Below are 22,965 nucleotides of genomic sequence, written 5' to 3'. Positions count from 1 at the left end.
GATGATTTTTTAGACAGTATGTCTTAAAACAACTTTCATATAGGTTTTAACAAAAATCATTTTAACAAAGTGATTTAATATTTTAGAATTTCAGTGTATTCAAATTTTGATTTTTGTACATTGAATGGGGATTGATGTCATATTTTGATAGGTTTAATAAAACCGTCAACTCAGCCTGATGTCTTAATCCTCTTTAAACCTTATATTCTTTTATTGATGTAATTTCTGTATTTCAACTAGTTTCCTATCTTTTCTATAAAAAATCAAAGTTTACCTGATAGAAAAATCAGCCATGATGTGGGAAATATATTTTGTACATATATACAAACATGTTCTGGATAATGTGTGATTAATATGTATTATTGTAATGGTTTGTATTCATATGTGTTATACTGGATACTTAGTGATACCTGTTCCATTTTTGTCATGATAACCATTGAAATATATTTTAAACCCTTTTTCCCCTCAGAAGTAAATTTTCCCAGAAGGACTTAGAAATGCTGTTCCATGGAATGAGTGCTGATTTTACGAGTGAGAATTTTTCAGCTGCCTGGTATCTTATAGAGAATCACTCGAACACCAGGTTAGTGGATATGGGACTGTCAGCTGTGAAGGGTTTCACTCAGATGCTAAAGATGGAATTACACGGTAACTCGGGTTTTAGGTCTGGCTCTGCATACAGTTAATGTCGTTTTAGGTCTGCGAGCTCTTTGACTTTGCGTTTGCCCCGTGAACATCTCGGGGTGTTTCACTATTTGTATAATGGGATGATTCTTTAGAGGTCTCTCATTTCCTGCTGTCATTTTATGTTCAATATATTTCATTATTGGTGCAGGTTATTAAAAATTTATGGAGTCTTAGCTGGGGACTTAAACTGACATGTATGAATGTGATCTCTCCCTACTCAAATAACATAAAAATTTTAAGTTCTGGTGTAAAACATGGAACACACTGCCTTCTCTGACCAGAGGGCAAAGGAAGATGAGTTGGCTTATCATCATGTAAGGACCTGGCTGAAAATTAGCAAAAAAGTAGACAAGGTCATATATCCAATTTGAAGGTTCCCTTTTGTCTTCTAATTACATTTTACTCTGTACAAGAGCAGGTTTGTAGCTTATTTGCAAGATTGATTTAAAATAATTATATTCAGCAAAAAAATGTTTGGATAAATCAATGGTTTATTGCCTAAAACTTAAATTATTGATAAATTAGTGTGTTAAAATATACCTTAATATAAATGTTTCATTCATTTATTAGGGTGAAAAGCATTACTAGAAAACATGAGGAAAAGTTGGCATTTTAATACATAGGGTAAATTTAACCTGATCGCTTTTTAAAGCAAATGTCTAAGATGAGTTTTTTCATTGTAGAAGATGATTCTGATTTTACATTACAGATGTAAAATTTCTATTATTATAAGTCAGAATTGAGCTCTGTTTCTTGTGTAGGTCTATCAATAATACGTTTAAAGTTTTATAGCCAGATTTTCTTAGCTCTAATGGGCATAAAACTTCTGAAATACAGAGGCCTGTCTTTAGTTTTCTCTGCTTTAGATATTGAGATAAGATATTGTGGTCTTCCTAGTTATTTAAGTTGTGAATTGACCCACAGGATTTATGTAATTTTATTACTAAGGACAGAGGCCTGGATATTGATAAGTATAACATTATGCTCAGTGTTCCACAATGCTTCAATGAATGTACAAAGCATTTACACCTTTGAAATGTTCTCTATCACTGGATGATCTGTGTCTTCTTATCTAGTACAGGATATTCAAAACTCTTTATCTGGTAAATTGTATATATTATATATAGGTTATAAAAACATCTACACATTTACTACTTAGGGGTCTAATGTATTTGGAATTACCATTGAGGGCTCCAAAAGTCTTGGAGCTGTTGTAATTTAGGCATTCGTAATAAATAAAAGGTTTAGATCTATGTAACAATTTGAAAGCTTTTTTATTTCATCTGGCTTCATATGATATTAATCTGTGTGCTACTTAGCATCGGTTTTAGCATATTAAGTGTTTTCCAATGAAGGAATTCTTTTTTCTTTCTTGCATGTTAGAAGTGTCAAACTTTGGTTTCTTTATTTCATTTCAGTTTTGAGCAGCTCAAAATGGCAGTCACCAACCTAAAGAGACAGGCTAACAAGAAGAGCGAGGGCAGCCTGGCCTATGTGAAAGGCGGTCTCAGTACATTCTTTGAAGCACAGGATGCCCTCTCAGGTAAGGCGATCCTCAGAGCCGTGTGCTGGCAGCTTCCGCCATGGAAACCCGGCACTGCCTGCGTGGTGTTTACAGGGTGTGACATTCGGTCTGTTTTTATCAAAGTAGAGATCTAAAATGTGCTATAAATATTTGTTGCAGAGTAGGCTGGCATCTCTTTGAAGACTTGGTACTTTAAAAATTTATCTCTGAGGCTTTTGTTAACCCATCTTACATGTGTGAAATGGGAGACTACTTTAACTCTCTGTGATGTCCACACTCCAGGGCTGATATGAAATTAAATCCCAATGCACAACCACCAATATCTTACATATGTGACTAATTCTGTAAGTGCAACCCATTGTGTGTTCACTTTGGAAAGGCTGATGACAGGATACCGGTCTCGTCAGCCCTGATAGCACAGGCCCTCACACATGCACACAGGTAGCTGTGACGGTGCCATCTGTGTGTGGGAGGGACGATGTATGGAGTACAGATGTCACAGCTTTAGACATTTTAATGCAAGATGTTGGTAGAATTTTTTTTTATAAAACTGCTTTTAATTAGTAAAAGTTTATTGCTATTTAGTAAAAAGTAATCTATATTAATAAAGTTAACTCAATTCTTTTTAATAGCTAAGATACTTAAAACTAAGTACCCATGTAGCTTAAGTATCCATAACTCTAACCGTACATTGAGGCCACATCTTCTTCAATTCAGGAAGGTAAATTTTAAAAATTATTTTTATTCCTAAAGTATAGACATTCTTTTATTGTTTTAAAAGTCCCCCTCCCCCGTCTCTACTAAAAATACAAAAAATTACCCAGGCGTAGTGGGTGCCTGTAGTCCTAGCTCCTTGGGAGGCTGAGGCTGGAGAGTTGCTTGAGCGTGGGAGGCGGAGGTTGCAGTAGCCGAGATGGCGCCCCTGCACCCCAGCCTGGGTGACAGAGCGAGACTCTGTCTCTAAATAAATAAATAAATAAATAAGCAAGCCCCCCTCTTCCTGTGCCATATGTACTTAATTGACCTCCAACACATTAAATGTGTATATGATGCAGCTTCTTCCTTGCAGGTAGAAGTTAGGTTTTTGAAGGGGTAAAATGTGAGTGTCTAAGAGGGAACAGAGAAGGTAGGTGCTCTTCCTGATCAATATGTGTGCCCTATGTTTCTTGATGGTGCGCCATTCTTTCTTTGTGCTTATTGCTGTTCTCTCTAAATTACCAATAGTTAATCTTACCATGTCAGGAAGAAAACCTGAGCATGTGTGAACAGAGTTTAGTATAAATCAAGTAAAGGTGGTTAGTCATATGCCCAGTAGCTGCACAAATGTTTCCCACAAATGATTGTAATTAGAATGATTTATCTTAGCAACAAGACAGGTTTGACTTCTCTCTCCACCCTTTTTAAAAAATATATTTACATGTGCATATATATTTGTTTTTATGCTTTTTGCTTCTGTAAATGGCTTCACTCTTAGCAGATCTTAAGAAGTTTTATTTGGTACACTAAATTTATGTAGTCACATTTATTAGTCATTCACCCTAGAAATATGTTAGCAACTGAAAGTTTAATAAAGATAATGCTGACCAGCTACTAATGAACAAATGACCTTATGGCATATAGGAAGTGATTGTAATAGTAAATTTGAAAACTTTAGACACACGTATTTAGCTTTTATGTTTTTTGAAATAAAGGAAATGCATATTATAGAAAACACTAGACAGATAATTAGCAAGAACGTCTATTGTAGATATAATCACATTAACATTTTAATGTATTTCCTTTTGTCTTCTCTTAGCTTATATGAGTACCTATGACAAAGTTGGGTTTATATTGTATGTAGAATAGTGTGTGCTAGAAACCTTTTATTCTTTAGGTAAAACCTGTTGCACGCCTCTAAGTGATATGTTAATTTACTACAGTATTAACACCTTTTGTTTTCTTTTTTTTTTTGAGGAGTCTTGCTCTGTCACCAGGCTTGAGTGCAGTGGCACGATCTCGGCTCACTGTAACCTCTGCCTCCTGGGTTCAAGCAATTCCCCTGCCTCAGCCTCCAGAGTAGCTGGGACTACAGGCGTGCACCACCACACCTGGCTAATTTTTTGTATTTTAGTAGAGACGGGGTTTCACCATGTTGGACAGGATGGTCTTGATCTCCTGACCTCGTGATCCTTGGCCTCCCAAAGTGCTGGATTACAGGCGAGAGCCACCGCTTCCAGCCTAATAGCTTTTTATAACTTTTTCTAACTGTGGTCTTAAATGAAATTGATCTATAGTTCTGTCAAAGGCTTTTTTGGTCAGGTTTGAGTGTTACTGTTACATGATAATGTGTGGATCTCTGCGTTGCTCTGTGTGCTGTCGGTGGACTGCGTGGACTAGGAATTACATGGTTCAAATCTGACAGAGCCGATATGTCAAGTTCCTCGGGGAAGCTGTTTTTACTTTTCTATTATGAAAATTTTCAAACGTGAAAAGTGGAGATGAAAGTATAATCAGCTTCTGTATACCTATCACCTGGATTTAACAATTATTACTCTTTTTTATGCTTGCTTCTGAGGTTGGTTTGTTTGCATTTTGCTGATGTATTTTAAAGCAAATCTCAAGCAGCATGATTTCCTCCTAAATACCTGAGTGTCAATCTCCAAGTAAGGGTAAGGACATTTATGTGCGTAATCACGATGATACTATCATAGTTAACCAAATTAGCAGTAATTGTTTAATATCATCTCATGCCCAGTTCAGATTTCTCAAATTATCCCCCAACTTTTTTTTTTATAGTTGATATATCCAAATCAAGATTCAAATAAAATTCAGGCATTTCACTTAATTTTTAAATCTTTTAAGCCTGTTTTAAACTAAAACCATCCCCTCACCTTTCTTACCCTGTTTCTGGTTTTTCTATTTTTTTTTTTTTTTTTTTTTTTGAGATGGAGTCTCACTCTGTTGCCCAGGCTGGAGTGCAGTGGCGCGATCTCAGCGTACTGCAACCTCTGCCTCCTGGGTTCACGCGATTCTCCTGCCTCAGCCTCCCAAGTAGCTGGGATTACAGGTGCACACCACCACGCCCGGCTAATTTCCACGCCCAGCCTGTTTCTGGTTTTTCATGCTGTTGATTTGTTGAAGAAACAAGGTCATTTGTCCTGGAAGATATCCCCCACTCTGAATTTGACTGATGACTTCCTCATGGTGTCATTTAACTTATTTTTCTTGCCATTAAATTGCTTGGACTCATCTCATTGGATATTAGATAAGATTCAACACTTTTAGGCACGGATAGTACTGTGCTTCCTATCTCATCACACCAGGCAGGAGTGCATTAGTGTCTGGGTCTCCTGAAGAGACAGTGCAGTGGATCAGTAGCTTCAAGGGGGGATTGGGAACCAACAGGTGAGACAGATAGATAAATATGTGTGTATACACATACACACACACACACACACACACACGTATACTTTTCAAACCTCTACTGTCTCTGCTTTATTTTGGTTTGTTTTCCCTGAAATTCTCTATTTTATCAAGATTTTCATGTTTTATTAGCATTGCATTCTAATTTTTAAATCATTTAAAATTCATGTTATAGGCCCTTTCATTATCTGTTTAGTATTTGTATGTTCTGTGTGATTTTTTTAACATTGATTCTTCAGAGATATCTTTTTTGTGTTTTTAAAATGTGTAATTTTAATTTTCCTCCTTAGTAGTTTTCAGTAAATTTTTGTTTTCAGTCTCTGTTCTTATAGTATTGTGAACAGAGAATATGTTTCTTAATATATATTTAAGTTTTTGTAAGTATGCCAAAAATTAAAAAGGACGGACGGATGTGTTTTCTTCAGAGTTCACTATTTGATATAGTATCAATGCCTGATTAATTATATTATTTAAATATAGCTTATTTATATTAAACATGACAGACAAATCTCCTTCTTTAATTTGGATTCTGTCAGCTTTTCTTCATATGTAAAGCATGTATTTACTTTGTCACTTTTGATGGTTTAGATTCTCTTGATGAGCATATATTTATAAGTAGTCCCCAAGATTACCCTCAGTTTGGTGTTTTGCTAGAAGGACTCACAGAACTCAGTGAGAGCTGTTGTACTCAGAGTTATGGTTCATTCCAGGGAAATTACAGGTTATAGTCAGCCAGGGATAGAGATTTATGGAGCAGGTCTAGGAAATTTTCATCCATGGAGCTTCCGGAGTCTCCCAGTGGAATTGCAGGCATCACTGACTTTCCTGGTAACATCCAAGGAAGCTACCCACACCTTGTTGTCCAGATCCAGAGTCTTTAGTAGGGCCCCGTCACATGGACATGGTCAAGGCTGACTTCAATCTTCATTCCCTCAGATCAGGCTGATATTGAGTGACCCTAAGTCCCCACCGTAAATTCCATTGTTAGATTGTCTAGTGTGGACCGTGGTCCACAGGCAAACAAAGACACTCTTATCAGGCAGAACATTTCAAGAGTTTAGAGATTACCTCCCAGGACCTAAGGGCAAAAGCCAGACCTTTTGGGGGGCAAGATTAAATTCTTTGATGCATAATAACATAATATTAACATTTTATACCCTTCCTTTTATATGCATTTGCTTGATACATTATTTGTAATATTCTTTGTAACCTTTTAGAAATTTTTCTTCTGGCATGTGTCTTGTGTTGCTACATGTGTCAGGATTTTTATTTTTTATCATTTTATTTTATTTATTTTTTTATTATACTTGAAGTTTTAGGGTACATGTGCACTACGTGCAGGTTTGTTACATATGTATACATGTGCCATGTTGGTGTGCTGCACCCATTAACTCGTCATTTAACATTAGGTATATCTCCTGATGCTGTCCAAATACTATTCTGAGAGCCTTTGCTCTGAGTTGACCAGCAGTGGATGCCTCCTCCCGGTTTCCTTCTGTTTTCCTGCCATTCTGGGATGTGGGGAAATTGTTCTCTAAATGGTTATCAAAGGAAACGAGCTGTGTGGTTAAGAAAAACGGGGGAACAGAACTGTAGTCCTGAAGATCATTACAGAAACATTGAAAGATGTTTCTGGTCTGTGCCATCCTTGTGTTCCAGAGTTGGGCACAGGGGACAGGTACAAATCAGAGCCTTTCTCTGCTCTTTTTTTGTTGTTTTTCTTTTTTTTTTTTTTTTTTTTTTTTACATCATCTGCATTCTTCAGTTCCATCCAGTGGACTATTTCATACCTAGTCCGAGTCTGGTTTTTTTCAGTCCCTCACAACCCGGTATGCCATTAGTAGCTTTTGTTCATCCTTAAATTTTTATGCCATTGTCAGTTTTGTTTCTTCCTGTGTGTCCCCACAGGTATTTTAATTAGAACTTGACAAGAAGTGTGTCTGGCATAGCACCTGCCAGTAGCAACCTTGCCATGTTTAGTACAGTTTTTTTCTGTATTCTGCAAAAATGTTTGTAGCACCAGACTTCATTTGCCATGGCCTTCCCTCTGTCATTCCCTTCTGTTCCGTTGAAGTGGGCATGACCTGTGGTTGTTAGCAGATACTGCTCGCGCTGGTGCTCCTGGGTGGTGGTGAGGTTCGTGGAGCTGTCTGTAGTGTGAAAAGCCTTCCTGAGTCCCCCGGTGCCTCTGGGCGCCTCCTTTGTTTTGGTAGCGATTTCTCTGAATGCCCCTTGAGCTTGTGCAGTTAGTGACCTGTATAATCTCTTGTTTTTAGCAGCAAGTCCAGCACTGTCACTTGCTCCTTTCAAGAACAACTGTGGGTCAAAACTGTATGAATGAATATTCGTTATGATACACTAGAGTAAAAAGCCGAAACAGAGTAAATTATACTTGTTGCTCCCTGCACTCTTTGTCTTATTCGTCTTCCTTCCCCTGTTCCTTTTATTGCTGCTGCTTAACTGCGTGGCTTGAGCCGTAATTGATTTTTTGACACATTCTATTGTTACTGTCTATTGATGTATGAAGATAATTCAGGTAGGTGTCATTTTCTAGGACTCAGTTATCTAAGTGAGAATCATTCCTGTTAGTCTTCTGTGTAATAGTTGCAATTATTTTATTATTTGTTGATTTTCTTTAGGATAATTTGGGAAGAAAAGGAACCACAGATTACTTAACCAGTTTAAATATAATTTATATATGATTTGTCTACTCTAATAAAAGTTTGGTAAAATAAGAAATAGAAACTAAATGTTTGAAGGTCTCTTTATCAATTTAGAATATTAATGCATCTCACACTAACCCTTCCTTTTCTCCTACTTTAGTACATATAATCCTACTCAGAGGTCAGCATGTGAGCCAAATTAGGCCACAGCCTTTGTACAGGCCGGGAGCTAAGCACGGCTGTGTTTTCCCATGCTAAAAACAAAAAAAGAAGAATATGTGATAGAGGCCGTATGTGGCCCCCAAAGCCTAAAGTATTGTGCCCATCTGTGATCTGGCTTGAATATTCCCGTCTCACACAGGCTAGCATTAACATAGATTGGTTAGAGCATGTACATGCTCCTGTGCCCAATACTGGATCCTTTAGATACTACCCTACACAGACATTATTCCTTGGTGCCTCGTTTAACAATGGCATTTATATAAATGCATGGATGGATGTTATGAATTTCTTATTGTAATTGCAAATCTGACATCTACATTTTATTTGAGTGTTAAAATGATCAAATAATTGTAGTGAACTAACAGGCAGTCTTTCTATAACCTTGATTTTTCTTTGAGAAGTACTGTTATACATACTTTCTTTTGTTTCTCAAATACAAACTTCTAATGTTCAACTGCTTCACATATTTAAGTTTTAATAGATTAGAAACAATAACAAACCTATGATCATGTACCAAGTTGCTTATTGAGTTATTCTACTTAAAAATGTTTTCAGAGAAAATAAAAGGTCAAGTGAACCAGACATTTGGGTTATTTGGTTTAATTTTCTGGAAAATAGGATTGCCCTTATCAGATCCCGGTGTCTCTCAGTCCTCATGCTTGGCTGACAGCTTGACAGTGGCTCAGCTGTGGTGGAGATGGGTGGAGGAAGTTAGTCTGTCAGCAAAAAGGGCTGTAAACTGAGCCGGGGGACCAGGGTCACCTCATCTTGACCTGCTCATCAGTGATGGGTTTTGTCAGCATCAGAAAATGTGGCTACATGATTTCTTTTAATGCTAATTTTGACTTAGAAAGCAACCTGTGGAGCAGGGCTACTGTGGGGTGTGACATCTCAGCGCAGTGCCTGCTTGGTGAAGCTGCAGTGGGTGCCCGCTCAGTGCAGCTGCAGTGGGTGCCCGCTCTGTGAAGCTGCAGTGGGTGCCCGCTCGGTGCAGCTGCAGTGGGTGCCCGCTCTGTGAAGCTGCAGTGGGTGCCCGCTGAGTGCAGCTGCAGTGGGTGCCCGCTCGGTGCAGCTGCAGTGGGTGCCCGCTCGGCTCTGTGAAGCCGCAGTGGGTGCCCGCTCGGTGCAGCCATAGTGGGTGCCCGCTCGGTGCAGCCACAGTGGGTGCCCGCTCTGTGAAGCTGCAGTGGGTGCCCGCTCGGTGCAGCTGCAGTGGGTGCCCGCTCGGCTCTGTGAAGCCGCAGTGGGTGCCCGCTCGGCTCTGTGAAGCCGCAGTGGGTGCCCGCTCGGTGCAGCCGCAGTGGGTGCCCGCTCGGTGCAGCCGCAGTGGGTGCCGGCTCGGTGCAGCCGCAGTGGGTGCCGGCTCGGTGCAGCCGCAGTGGGTGCCCGCTCGGTGCAGCTGCAGTGGGTGCCAGGTGTCCTTCTCAGCCAGGACTGTCAGAACATCACAGCAGCATTTAAACCGAGAGGGAGAGCAGATCCACACACATACAGCATGGAAGTTTTTTCAGTTCAGCTTTCTAATGCTTAGGCATGGTCCGTCTCCTTTCCTTACAGAGAGGGAAGGAAGTTCCTTTCCGTTTCACTTAGTAAGTTGAACCCCAATTTCAGCTCTGGTATGTAGAAACATTTTATGTCACTGTTACCACACAATTCAAATTTTGAAACATTACAGAAATTACTTTCTCCTCACTCCGAGTCAACCAAGACAATTCAACTACAGTAGCTGGGTTCTTCCCCAAATATACTCTCTTTCTCTGAATGTGTTTCTTTGATAGAGGAGCAGTCTGTTTATTTTAGAATTTCAAAGAAAATTTGAGGTGGCTTACAGAAAGAAAAAAAGATGAAAAATAATAAGATCATAATTAGAAACTAATTAAAAGGAGCAGAGAGGTAGATATTAGCAGGTATTGAGTGTCTATTCGTAGTGCATTTGAGTACCGAATTTACTCAGAATTTTCTGACCAATTATCTGAAATGCTTGGGACCCAGCAGTGTTTCAGATTTCAGATTTTTTTAGATTTTTAAGTATTTGCATTACCTAGTTACTGGTTGAACATCCCAAATCTGAACATCTGAAATGCGAAGTGCTGCAATGAACGTTTCCTTTGAATGTCATGTGAGTGCTTCAAGTTTCTGATTTTGGAGCATTTTGGATTTTCGGATTGGAGACACTCAACCTGTGTAATGAGACCCAGGATGCTTCAGGTCTCCCTTTTCTTTTTCAATTCAACTGTTTTTACCACTTGTTCTTGAAAACAGATGATTATGTGTGTTAGGTACTATTTTAATAGTGTTAAACTGTGAATAACTTAGACTGGTGTCTGCTGGGTACCTTGTACAGGGTAGCATGTTTTTGCTCCTTTTCAGCAGTGAAAATAATATGACCATTTTAAAAAGCTGTTTAAAAATATCATTTTGATTTAATGTATCTCCACCCATTAAAATGGCCTACATTTTAACTAGATTTTTTTTTTCTAGCCATCCATCAAAAACTAGAAGCAGATGGAACGGAAAAAGTAGAAGGATCCATGACGCAGAAACTGGAGAATGTTCTGAACAGTAAGTTTTGTCCTACTACCCAGAACTATTTATGGACTTTACAACATGCTTTAAAATTAGTTCTTGGACCTGATATCGCGGGACAAGGCAGTAAGTTGCATTTTAGTATTTATTTCTAAATAGTAATGATTTAATGAGCACGAAGGAGAATAGAAACATTGAAAATGAATGTTCTGTTTCTGCTTGCGTTTTATTTATGAGAAATCATAATTTGAAAACAATCCAGTATACTTCTTAAGAAATAAAGTTTCCTACCATAAAACCAACCAGCATATAAACAGCATCTTCAAAGCTAGGAAAGCACTGAAGCAGTAGCCAGGATTGTCACTGACCAGCAACCTGGAGGAGCCGTCATCAGGTGTCTCCCAGCGTTAATGCAAATAACCTCAGCCACAAGAGTAACAGATTCTTAGGGGTCATTTATTTGTGTATAACTTGCCTTTTTCCAAAAAAGAATTTAAGGCAGCTGGCTATTTAAGAAGGTGTCTAAATCTGAGATATTTTGTAAAAATTATAGGCCCGGGGAAAATGGCTATGTGCAAAGTTTTGAGTTCTGTCCACCTCCCTTTTCTGTCCTTTTTCTGACGTCCTAGGTCCCAGCCACTTATCCTGTTGATTTAGAAGAAAGTGATCAGATGAATTAATCCTTACTATGATATTAGTGGCTTAAAAATAAATCTTTTCCCACCTATAGTTTACATTTGATAGGAATGCCCATGGGGATCTCCTTATTTTTAAATATAACATACGATTTCATCATGAAGTAGAGTTAAGAATAATTGGAAAAATGAAGAAACCTCACACCAGATCTTTAAAGATTCTATGAGTGTAAGGCTGTGATGTGAAGCTAGTTTTGCACTTACAGCTTAAGTTCGTCCCATGGGTGGAACGTTCTGAGCCTGTATGTGAATATCTTTTCACAAACCTGAGTGATCCCTAAAAGAAAGCATTTTCTAGAAAGAAGTGTTCTCTTGGTAGTAGCATTTGAGTACTTGGATTTCATTCTAAATTTAGGAATTTAACAGCACTTAATTTTTTTTCGTCTGATTATTATTACTTAATTGCCTTGAGATTTTCCCTTGTTTTTGTCTTTGAGAACCAAGTCACCAATTTTGTTAAAATGAAGATATTCTGAATTCAACTCAAACACTTACTGAAGCTGTTTCTCTATTAGCATAGTCAGAGAGTTTAAGATCTTGGAAGGATATTTTCTACTCAAGGGTGTTATTTGCCCTGGGAAGTTATCAAACTATGGTATCTGTATAAAAAACACGTTTACTTCAGTAATTTTAGAAAGATGGCTTATGGGAACAGTTGACATAGTATATCATGGTCTCAGAGAAGGAGATCCTTGTCCAGTTTGGGAAATTCTAGGGTCTGTTTCATGTGTTAGGCTTAGCATAATGTGGTAATGTGATTTTTTTTTTTTTTTCTTTAAAGGAGTAGTTTGAGAAATCGTCCCTTGGGACTTGGGATATTAAAAATTGCCTTTTTCCATATATTCCTTTATAACCATAAATTTTTTTTCCAGAAAAGTGTCGTATTAACTTTCTATTGAAGTTTGCTCTTTTTGGATAAAGTTCAACTTAATATAAATGGTCACTTCTTTATGAGACCATTCATCAGGACTTTTTGCTATTAAAATTTCCCTAAAATATATTTCTTTATAACAATTCCCCCTTTTCCAGAAACATTTTTTAACAACATGATGTTGATATTTGCTGTCTTAGGATATGTTTTTCCTAATTCAGGTCAACTTGACAAACGTTTATTTAACTCTGGTTGTGTCAAGTCCCATGCTAAGCCAGCCTGGGAACAAAGCCGGAGGGGATGCAGCTCTGGCCCCAAGAGAGTCCTGCCCAGGCGGATTCGTAGTTATCTGGGACTTCAGTACTGCAGAACTGGTGAAAACGCAGAACTAAAGTCACAAAAATTCAGTCAGTTCTGTTGAAAATTGAATTTATTTTATTGTAGAAAGGAAGGAAAGAATAAATGAGTATGAGCGTAATTTAGTTCACTTAGATTATTACTAATGCTTTTTACCTTATGTATAATTATATACTAATGTATATGGATATTTCTTTAGTTTTTTTAAAAGATTTTTTTTAATTGGGCAATCTTTCTGACTTTTAAGCTGAGTTTCTAAAGGATACTGTTGGCTGCAAGAAACTTAGATCATTTATTCAGAGTTTATCAGTTTTGACACTTTCTTTTGAAATTGTTAAAAAAAAATTGTTTTTTGTTTTCATGATGTGTGTTTCTCATGTTTGTGTTTGAACTTAATAACTTTTTCTTGATTTCAAGCCAGCGATGACTATTAGTTTATTTACATCAAATTTACATATTCAACTCTGTGTTCTTACCTGTCTCAAGTATATAGAACAGTGTGACTAGTACAACTGAGGAACTGAATTTTAAATTTTTATTTAATTTTAATTAGTTCAGCTTTAAATTGAAATAGTCCCGTGTGGCTGGTAGTTACTGTGTTAGACAGTGCAGGTGTAGACATGCTGTGTAAGTATTTGTAGTAGTAGCTGTGGCAGTCCTGGCTCACACTTGTGGAGCCTACTGCAGGGCAGGTGTTGCTCGAAACTGTCTAGGTATATTTAGTCCTCACAACAACCCTTTGAGGTTTGTGCTATTATCTTCACTGTATCGATGAAAAAACTAAAGCCCAGAAGATTAATTGAGCCACGTAAGGTTATATAAATAGTAAGTAGCAGAGCTGCAGTTTATATCCAGAAATCTGGCTCCAGTCTTGTGCTCTGAACTGCAGGCCGTGCTGTGTATGTGGTTTTGATAGGCACAGGTTTCAGTCATCACGGTTCAGTTCATAACAGCCATCCCCCAGCAACACCATGCAGAACTGCAGTTCCCACAGGGCAGTCACCATAGCTGCATAAAGAACAGTTCCCCTCCAGCTCTTTAATTCACAGGTCGCTGTGTAAATGACAGGTGCTCTAGATGATCAGCCATACTGCCTCCTTCAAGGCCACCAGTGTGGCTGGGCGCGGTGGCTCACGCCTGTAATCCCAGCACTTTGGGAGGCCGAGGCGGGCGGATCACGAGGTCAGGAGATCGAGACCATCCTGGCTAACAGTGTGAAACCCCGTCTCTACTAAAAATACAAAAAAATTAGCCGGGCGAGGTGGCGGGCGCCTGTAGTCCCAACTATGCGGGAGGCTGAGGCAGGAGAATGGTGTGAACCCTGGGGGGCGGGGCCTGCAGTGAGCCGAGATCGCCCCACTGCACTCCAGCCTGGATGAAAGAGCGAGACTCCTTCTCAAAAAAAAAAAAAAAAAAAAAAAAAGGCCACCAGCGATAGCCACTGTACGTCTGTTACCAGTTCTCAGCAGACAGCAAAGTGTGCAGTTGTGCTGCCTCCTTATCTCCCAGTGACAAACCCTCCTGACATTGTACAAAAATGGATGATCGGGAAGGGATTGGTTGATAAAGATGAAAGTGCGTCAAAAACCAGAAAGCTCTTAACACTGGAAGTGAAACGCAAGCCCAACAAATGGAGAGTGACGGAAGGAATAGCTGGCTGTGGGGATGTTGGTCCTGCTGCTGTTTGAGACTCAGGAGTAACTCGGTGGAGGGGAACTTACCAACAAAGGTGAGAAAATGTGAAGAAAAGCATGAGATGTCCCAAAGGAAGCAATGCTCAGAGGACCTCAGAGATGTTTCGTGACGTGGACAGTGCAAAGGAAAAAATATCAGAAGTTGATTCACACTTAGAAAGGAGCAGGATACTCTGTCAGAGCACAGAAAAGAGGCTTGATTCATACTGTAAATTTTACAACAAAATAGAAGGCAAACACTCTTGATAAATTTTTCTCTAAAGAAATATAACACTTTAATTTTAAATGTTTCTGATGTTTTATTTTTTTTGTGGTGTGGAGATTCTTTTTTTTTATTATACTTTAAGTTCTAGGGTACACGTGCACAACATGCAGGTTTGTTACATATGTAGACATGTGCCATGTTGGTGTGCTGCACCCATTAACTCGACATTTACATTAGGTATATCTCCTAATGCTATCTCTCCCCCGTCCCCCCACCCCATGACAGGCCCCGATGTGTGATGTTCCCCTTCCTGCATCCAAGTGTCTTCATTCTTCAATTCCCACCTGTGAGTGAGAACATACGGTGTTTGGTTTTTTGTCCTTGCAATAGTTTGCTGAGAATGATGGTTTCCAGCTTCATCCATGTCCCTACGAAGGACATGAACTCATCCTTTTTTATGGCTGCATAGTATTCCCTGGTGTATATGTGCCACATTTTCTTAATCCAGTCTGTCATTGATGGAAACTCACTCAAAACCGCTCAACTACATGAAAACTGAACAGCCTGCTCCTGAATGACTACTGGTTACATAACAAAATGAAGGCAGAAAAAAAGATGTTATTTGAAACCAACAAGAACAAAGACACAACATACCAGAATCTCTGGGACACATTTAAAGCAATGTGTAGAGGGAAATTTATAGCACTAAATGCCCACAAGAGAAAGCAGGAAAGATCTAAAATTGACACCCTAACATCACAGTTAAAAGAACTAGAGAAGCAACAGCAAACACATTCAGAAGGTAGCAGAAGGCAAGAAATAACTAAGAGCAGAACTGAAGGAGATAGAGACACAAAAAAAAAAACACTTCAAAAAATCAGTGAATCCAGGAGCTTGTTTTTTGAAAAGATCAACAAAATTGATAAACCGCTAGCAAGACTAATAAAGAAGAGAGAAGAATCAAATAGATGCAATAAAAAATGATAAAGGGGATATCACAACCGATCCCACAGAAATACAAACCATCATCAGAGAATACTATAAACACCTCTACGCAAATGAACTAGAAAATCTAGAAGAAATGGATGAATTCCCAGACACATACACCCTCCCAAGACTAAACAAGGAGGAAGTTGAATCTCTGTTGTTTTAAATTGTATATTAAATATTAGTTGTACTTTAAAAAATTTTGTTATTCATTCATAACCAACAATAAGTGTGTTTTTAGTGTTTCAACAAACATTTTTGGATATCACAGAACAAATGTAATTTTCCCATTGATTATTAGATGGTCTTGCTGGGTTTTAGCTTGCACAGCCCCTGTCACAGTCCTGCATGCTATGCAAAGCCAGGCCTGCCCATGGGGTGTTGCACCACCTCTCTGAGTAGTAAGGATACTGGTCATTGATTCAGACAGCAATTTTTAGTCCTTCCTCTGTAAGCATTTATTGAGCACATGTTTGTTTTATCCTAGGGATATAAAAATAAACTTGTACTTCTAGACATTATAACTGAATGGAAAATACAGACACATGTCCAGGTGATCAAATGATGGTGTGATAATACTGCTCTGGTGGGGGTCTTCAGGTGTGGCCAGAGCCCACAAAACGGGAAGCAAGCCAAAAAGTTGAGTGCAGAGAATACCAGGGGAGGCTACAGGAGCCTTAAGAGAGGAGCAGGAAGTAGCCAGACAAGCAGAGGCTGGCGGTGGGCAGCTGAGTGGAGGGAGGCAGGTGTGTCCCCGCAGGGCCAGCGCGTGAGTTCAGAGAGGAGATAGGCCGCAGCCCAGGAAGCAGGGTCCAGTGTGGCTGTGTGCAGATTGGAGAGGTGTGGCTGCAGGGTAGATGAGGTCTGCCCCTGATGAACTTGCTGTGCAGTAGTGTGGCATCTGTCTTTATTCTGAAGTCAAATAGTGAGCCATCGCAGGAGTTTAATGGAACGATAGGAGATTTTTAAAGAGCAATCTGCCATCTGTTTAGAGAATGGACGAGAAGGGACGTACACCAGAGGCAAGAGGAGAGCAGCCAGAAATGGACGGTAGGCATGTTAAGCCATGTCAGCAGTAATGTGTGTAGTAATGGAATAAAGTAATGTAAGGGTGACATGGCTGCTAGTGAAGGTAGAGTGAGTGGCAAGTGAGAAAGGTGAAGGGACAAGGAAGGTTTGATATGTTACATAGGGAAAAGGAAGTAATCATTGGTGACTTATGGATGTCTGGCCTCAGATGGATGGAGGAGCATGTTTGGTGCATAAGGAGAGGCGTAGAGATGAGAACATTCAGTTCAACTTGCAACATGTTGAATTTGAGATTCCTGAGGGTCATGCTGATGGGTTTTGCTAGCTCTCCCTATGTCCCCACTGTGTCACACTGGGCAAGTTGAATAACCTCTGTGTCTCAGTTGCCTCCAACATAAAATGGGGGTAAAAACAGTGCCTATCTTACAGCGACGTAACCATGTGCAGGTGAACTAATACCCATGAGGGTGGTAGAATCACACCTGGCATAGCATCAGTGCTTCCTGTCATTGTTAGCTATCATTATTGTGTGTCCAGTGAAAACATTCCTGGCATTATTAGCTATCATTATTGTATGTCTAGTGAAAATATTTTTAAGGATTGGTCTTACACTCGCAGACACATTTTGAAACACAGATTTGGGAGTCACCAGCATAAAGATGGTAGTTGAACAAACAGGATTGAATGATTTAACCCAAGTACTATGTGCAAAATGAAAGAAGAAAGCTAAGGATTTGGAACACTAGGGAATATCCAGAAGGGTCAGGATGTGGAAAAGAAACTGATGTTTGCTCAGTGGCTGGCTGGCAAATATTTCACAACAGGCATTCAAAAAAAAAAAAAAAGAAGAGGAAGATAGAAAAAATAAACCTAATATTAGCATTTCCCAATTTCCAAGGTGTAAATACTCCCATTGGGGTTGGGTTCAAGCTGCCAACTCAGCTTGGAGGTGAAGAGATGCTGACAGTTGCTCTTGAGAGGGATATGTGCTGACGTCAGCTCTTTCCTCATTCCCCAGGTTCCAGTTCTGTGTGCTGCACACAGAGTGTCAAGCATGGTGCTGTGAACAGGCTTTCAGTACTGTTAATGATCCTGTCCGTGTAGCATCGTTATGGTATAGCCGGCAGCCTATCTCGTCATTTTCTAGCCTGTTGAAATTGAGGTAGTTAGGTCTCTTTGTGAATTTGTACATTTTGGGGTTAGCCTAATTTTCCAGGCGCCGTAATGCTTCACTTCCTAATCTCATTCAACTTGCTTATTCCTGGGATAAATTGTGCTGTGGTGGGTGGGGCAGCAGGTGAGGGGGCGTTCCTTTTATCCTGCCTCCAACCTCTCCAACTCCCAGCAAGCGGAGAGCAGATTAGAAATCACTTCCGTGGTCTGTCTCAAGTGTCAGTACCAAGGAAAGGACCAAATGGTCACTTTGAAATAAGAGAAAGCACAATATTTACTTTAAATAAACATGCTTGAAATTATAAGACACCATCAGAATTACAGGACTAGGTTTTCTAGACGACAGGAGTTCCTGGCACATATAAAAATGTTTGTTCCATTGTGAAGGATGCAAGATCACGGGACAGGTATGAGTTCCACTGATTGGTGTGTAATGCTACCTGGACTTTCCTTCCCATCTTGCACTATCGGAAAATTTTACTGCTCCACAGACCCGACTACACTGGTGGCAGCCATGCTGTTTTTACAACAGCATTCTGTTAGTTCTTGCAGTTCCTGTGTGACCCAGACAGTGAGAGGCATTATCCAAATTCACTGGTGTTGGAGACCATCTTTGGGTGAGGAGAAAGGGCTGAGTTCCAGACCTTGGTTTGCCCAAGGCTGGCAAATGTAGATCAGGGTTTGTTCTACAGCCTATGAGGCCAAAGTCATGGCCATCCACTCCAGTTAGACTTGTTCTGTGGTTGGACACTGATGTTCAAACCTTTACCAGCTGCCTTAAAATTGGATGTTCTTGGTGTGAGAATGCGTGTGGATTCACACACGGGGATTTTTATGGGATGACCTTTGTTGATGCCTTCCTGGTGGCGTTATCTGTGACATCAGCCTCACATACGAAGAGCACCCCTTTTCTTTAATAGTTTTGTTTTCTTATTAGTAGCCCTAGAGAAGAAAGACATAAAATGCATTTTGTGAGCTACTGGTGATTTTTATCTCTTTGCACAAATCTTGGTTTCACTGCCCTCATGTATTTTATTACTGAATATATTATCTAATAATCAGAGTTAGGAACTTCAGTTTTATTGTGAATACAATAAAATTTACAACAGAACAATAATTTATAGACAGAAGTGATCTCTAAATTAAAAATTATAATCTCATAACTTATAATTTCTCAGTATTCACATAAAATTCTCAACATGTAAGTACATATATTTTGGCATAAATAAACATAATTTTATAGTTTATAATTCCTGCATATAAATTTTTCTCTATGTCTCTATTTTATTTAATTATGAGTGGGTTTTCTTCCTGTACCTGTTTTCATACTTTTTGGAGGAGTTAAAATTATTAGTTGATAATATTTTACGACTTTTAAAATAAGACGAGAAAAATCTAATTTTGAACTCATACTTTTTGCCCCAAATTTCATTATACTAAAAACTAATAAAAAATGTAAAAAAACAGTGCTTGGTGATTTAACATCCAAACCTAACATATAAGTAATTAACCTTTTAAAAAGATTTAGTCTCCTTTACATATCTATTCATTTATGAGCCTCAATTCTTGAAATTTATATTTTTTAAGTGATAAATACTTTAAAATAATTTTCTTTGATGACCAAAAGTTTTAACTCTAATCAGATTTCAAATACTAATTTAGCCTCCATTATGTGGTTTGGTGGCAAGAAAGAAATATATTTTTTCTCATCTTATAATAGAAATGTAGAATTCTACGTTAAAAAGCATGTGGTGAAACCAGTTATCTTGACAAAACATAGTTTTTATATCAGGCCTTTAAAATTTCAACAGAATTTAAACATTATTTAGATAAAACAATCATGTTACAAAGATGACTTTTAACAGGATCAGGCCACCCACGGTGTGCACTAGAGAATATTGCGTGCGAGCCACCCAGTGAGACTGAGGCAATGTTCTCATCTTTGCTTAAAGTATAGTCACTAGACCAGATAATGCAGAAACTTTTTACAAGCAGTGATCAAACAGCCGAAAACAGTTTATCTTTTTTCTCTCCTTTCGTTGTGGTTAATTAAAACTAATTCACAAGTTGCAAAATTTAAACTATTTTTGTACACAGCAAATTTTGCTTTAGATAAAGCAACTCTTTCACTACAGTGATTCATATAGTTTGGGGTCTTTTAGGTAAAAAAAAAAAAAAAAAAAAAAAAAAATTAGGAAATGTGCAGCTCATGTATACTTTTATAAGATTAGCTGATTTAAGAAATATGATGCTGCCTTCACATTTGTCATTTGTAAATTACTTACATAATTTTCTTTGCCTGCTACGTAGAGATAATTCTGCCAAGAAATAGAATTCGTTTTAAATATTTCTTTTGAGCAACTTTTCTGAAAATGATTTCCTTGTTTTGTTTATTATCCCATATGTAGATATTGAGTCCACAGAATTTAGCTAATGTACATGTGTATGCACACACATGCATATGTGTGTTTTACCCTATTGTATGAATGTCTGAAATAACCTAAGGGCCTGTAATTGCTACAAAATTTAGAAGAGTAATGAAAATAAATGTAGGTTCACATTAGAGAATTTATTTGGGCATGGTAAATATGGTTGTTTTTATATTGGATACCATTCTTAACATATGAAAAGACTTAGGCAAAGTGGAAATTTTATTTTAGCAAAACCATAAAAGATCCCCTAACCTGAAAAACAGTCTGTTGAGTTTTAATGTAAAACTACAATAGCAGTCTTAACATTTTGTTTCTAGTGCCCAGTTACACATTTTCTGATTAAAATCAGCTTTCATCTAAGTTTCCTTTCCTCCTTTTAAAACAGGAGCAAGTAACACCGCGGACACATTGTTTCAAGAAGTATTAGGTCGGAAGGACAAGGCAGATTCCACTAGAAATGCACTCAATGTGCTTCAGCGATTTAAGTTTCTTTTCAACCTTCCTCTAAATATTGAAAGGAATATTCAAAAGGTAGAGTACGTATTTATTTATGTACATATGGTTATAGATGCCATAAATTTTTAAGATTTTTAAGATGTTTTTTATATTAACCAAATGTCTTCATTTTGCTTTACTGACAGTTTTCAAAATGTTTCTTTATTTTAAAGGGTGATTATGATGTGGTTATTAATGATTATGAAAAGGCCAAGTCACTTTTTGGGAAAACAGAGGTGCAAGTTTTCAAGAAATGTAAGATTCATTTATTACTTTTAGATCTTCTCCTTTCCTTTTATAGGAAGAATGTGGAATGTGTTCTGCAAAGAATGTTATATGAGTTTTAGTTTTTGTTTATATGAGGCTCTCTTTAAAACGTAAAACAATTACTTCAAAAATAACAGTATGACTTTTCTTATTTGATATGCAGTGAAAATGAGCAACCACGACCCTAGGTTGTTCGCCTGAGACATTCTCTGCCGTTTGCTAACCATCACGCTATTAAAAAGTCTTAGTTTACTGGAAAGAATCAATGACAATTATTTTATAGAGATGGAAACCTATATTTTAATCTTCCCGTCTTCAGAGAGACCAATAGACTTATGAATTCTAACCTCATTTAAAGGAAACTCAACAACTTTTTAAATTATTTCTAATGCCAGAGTTACAGAAAAATATAAAAGTTTAAAATGCTCTTTGGTTTAAGCCTTATCCACCAGGAGAAATATCACAGGGCTTTATTAAATTTAAAAATGAAATCTGTAAGGACCCAGAAAACTAAATTTATTTTTTTACTGTGGTAAAATATACATGCAGTGAAATGTACAGACCTTACATGTTAGAGGTCAGTGAGTTTTGACAAATATATACACCCTTGTAACCTACACCAGAGATAGTGTTCTGATCACTCTAGACAGGGCCCTGGTGCCTCTATCTTAGCCCTCACCTCACAAAAGCAACTACTGTTCTGCTTTTTGAAATTTGATTTTAAATTTTCATTCTGTAAATCTTGTGTATTCTTTTCTTTTTAAATAGATTATGCTGAAGTAGAAACAAGGATTGAAGCTTTAAGAGAATTACTTCTGGATAAATTGCTTGAGACACCATCAACCTTACATGACCAAAAACGTTACATAAGGTAAATCTTCTGCAAACATTTTGTTGAATCACATATATCTCTTTGGTACTGTATGCATCATGTAACCCTTAAGGCTAACTTGAGGGACTTTAGGAGATTGATGAAATGGTGAAGGGGAAGACAAATAGCAGAAATTTAGGGTTACCTGGTGTAGGACATCGAAATTCTTTTGAATACGAATGGATTTGGGAGTAGTTACGGAGTTACTCACTTTTTGAGAAAACCGCCATTTTCGGGAAAGGAAAAGTAGTCTCAACCTCTCCCTCCTGCTGAGCAAGGGGTACCTTGCCTAGTGGGATGGTGTGGGCACCCACATTCTGTGAAGGGGAGGCTCCCTGCATACCTTGCCTAGTGGGATGGTGTGGGCACCCATATTCTGTGAAGGGGAGGCTCCCTGCATGGCTTAAAGTGGAATACTGTCACACACTGGGTGGGAAATGCGTTATGCCACAAGAATGTGCTGCTGCTTAACAGTGGAGTAAGTTCTGGAAGGTTTTAGCCTTGAATAGCTTTCTGATTTCCAAGCCTTTATAGTGGTCAGTGAAAGAGAAATAAAGTCACTAAGCAAGCCTACTTTTTAAAAAATTGCAGTAATATTGGGCCATGCACGGTGGCTCATGCCTGTAATCCCAGCACAGCACTTTGGGAGGCCGAGGCGGGTGGATCACTAGGTCAGGAGTTCGAGACCAGCCTGACCAACGTGGTGAAACCCCATCTCTACTAAAAATACAAAAATCAGCCGGGCATGGTGATGTGCACCTGTAGTCCCAGCTACTCAGGAGGCTGAGGCAGGAGAATCGCTTGAACCGGGGAGGCGGAGGTTGCAGTGAGCCAAGATCTCACGCCACTGCACTCTAGCCTGGG

At 38.5% G+C, this 22,965-nt stretch overlaps 1 protein-coding gene across 7 annotated transcripts in view; it reads left to right on the top strand.

The window, feature by feature from the left end:
- The window catches only part of EXOC2 (exocyst complex component 2), a 199,190-nt gene that overhangs the window by 67,103 nt on the left and 109,122 nt on the right, over positions 1-22,965 (top strand). For 6 of the 7 annotated variants that reach the window (XM_030817227.1, XM_030817224.1, XM_030817226.1 and 3 more), the window contains 6 exons: positions 470-583; positions 2,106-2,230; positions 10,981-11,061; positions 20,854-20,999; positions 21,137-21,218; positions 21,999-22,101. In XM_030817227.1, the coding sequence (XP_030673087.1) occupies positions 470-583; positions 2,106-2,230; positions 10,981-11,061; positions 20,854-20,999; positions 21,137-21,218; positions 21,999-22,101 (651 nt within the window). Of the gene's footprint in view, positions 1-469; positions 584-2,105; positions 2,231-4,536; positions 4,861-10,980; positions 11,062-20,853; positions 21,000-21,136; positions 21,219-21,998; positions 22,102-22,965 lie in introns of those variants that run through there. The other variant, XM_030817229.1, reaches the window with a different exon arrangement.

This window comes from Nomascus leucogenys, chromosome 8, assembly GCF_006542625.1.
Source record: "Nomascus leucogenys isolate Asia chromosome 8, Asia_NLE_v1, whole genome shotgun sequence".
Taxonomy (NCBI): domain Eukaryota; kingdom Metazoa; phylum Chordata; class Mammalia; order Primates; family Hylobatidae; genus Nomascus; species Nomascus leucogenys.
The sequence above is the reverse complement of the archived record's forward strand: the minus strand, read 5'-3'. Positions and strand labels throughout refer to the sequence as shown.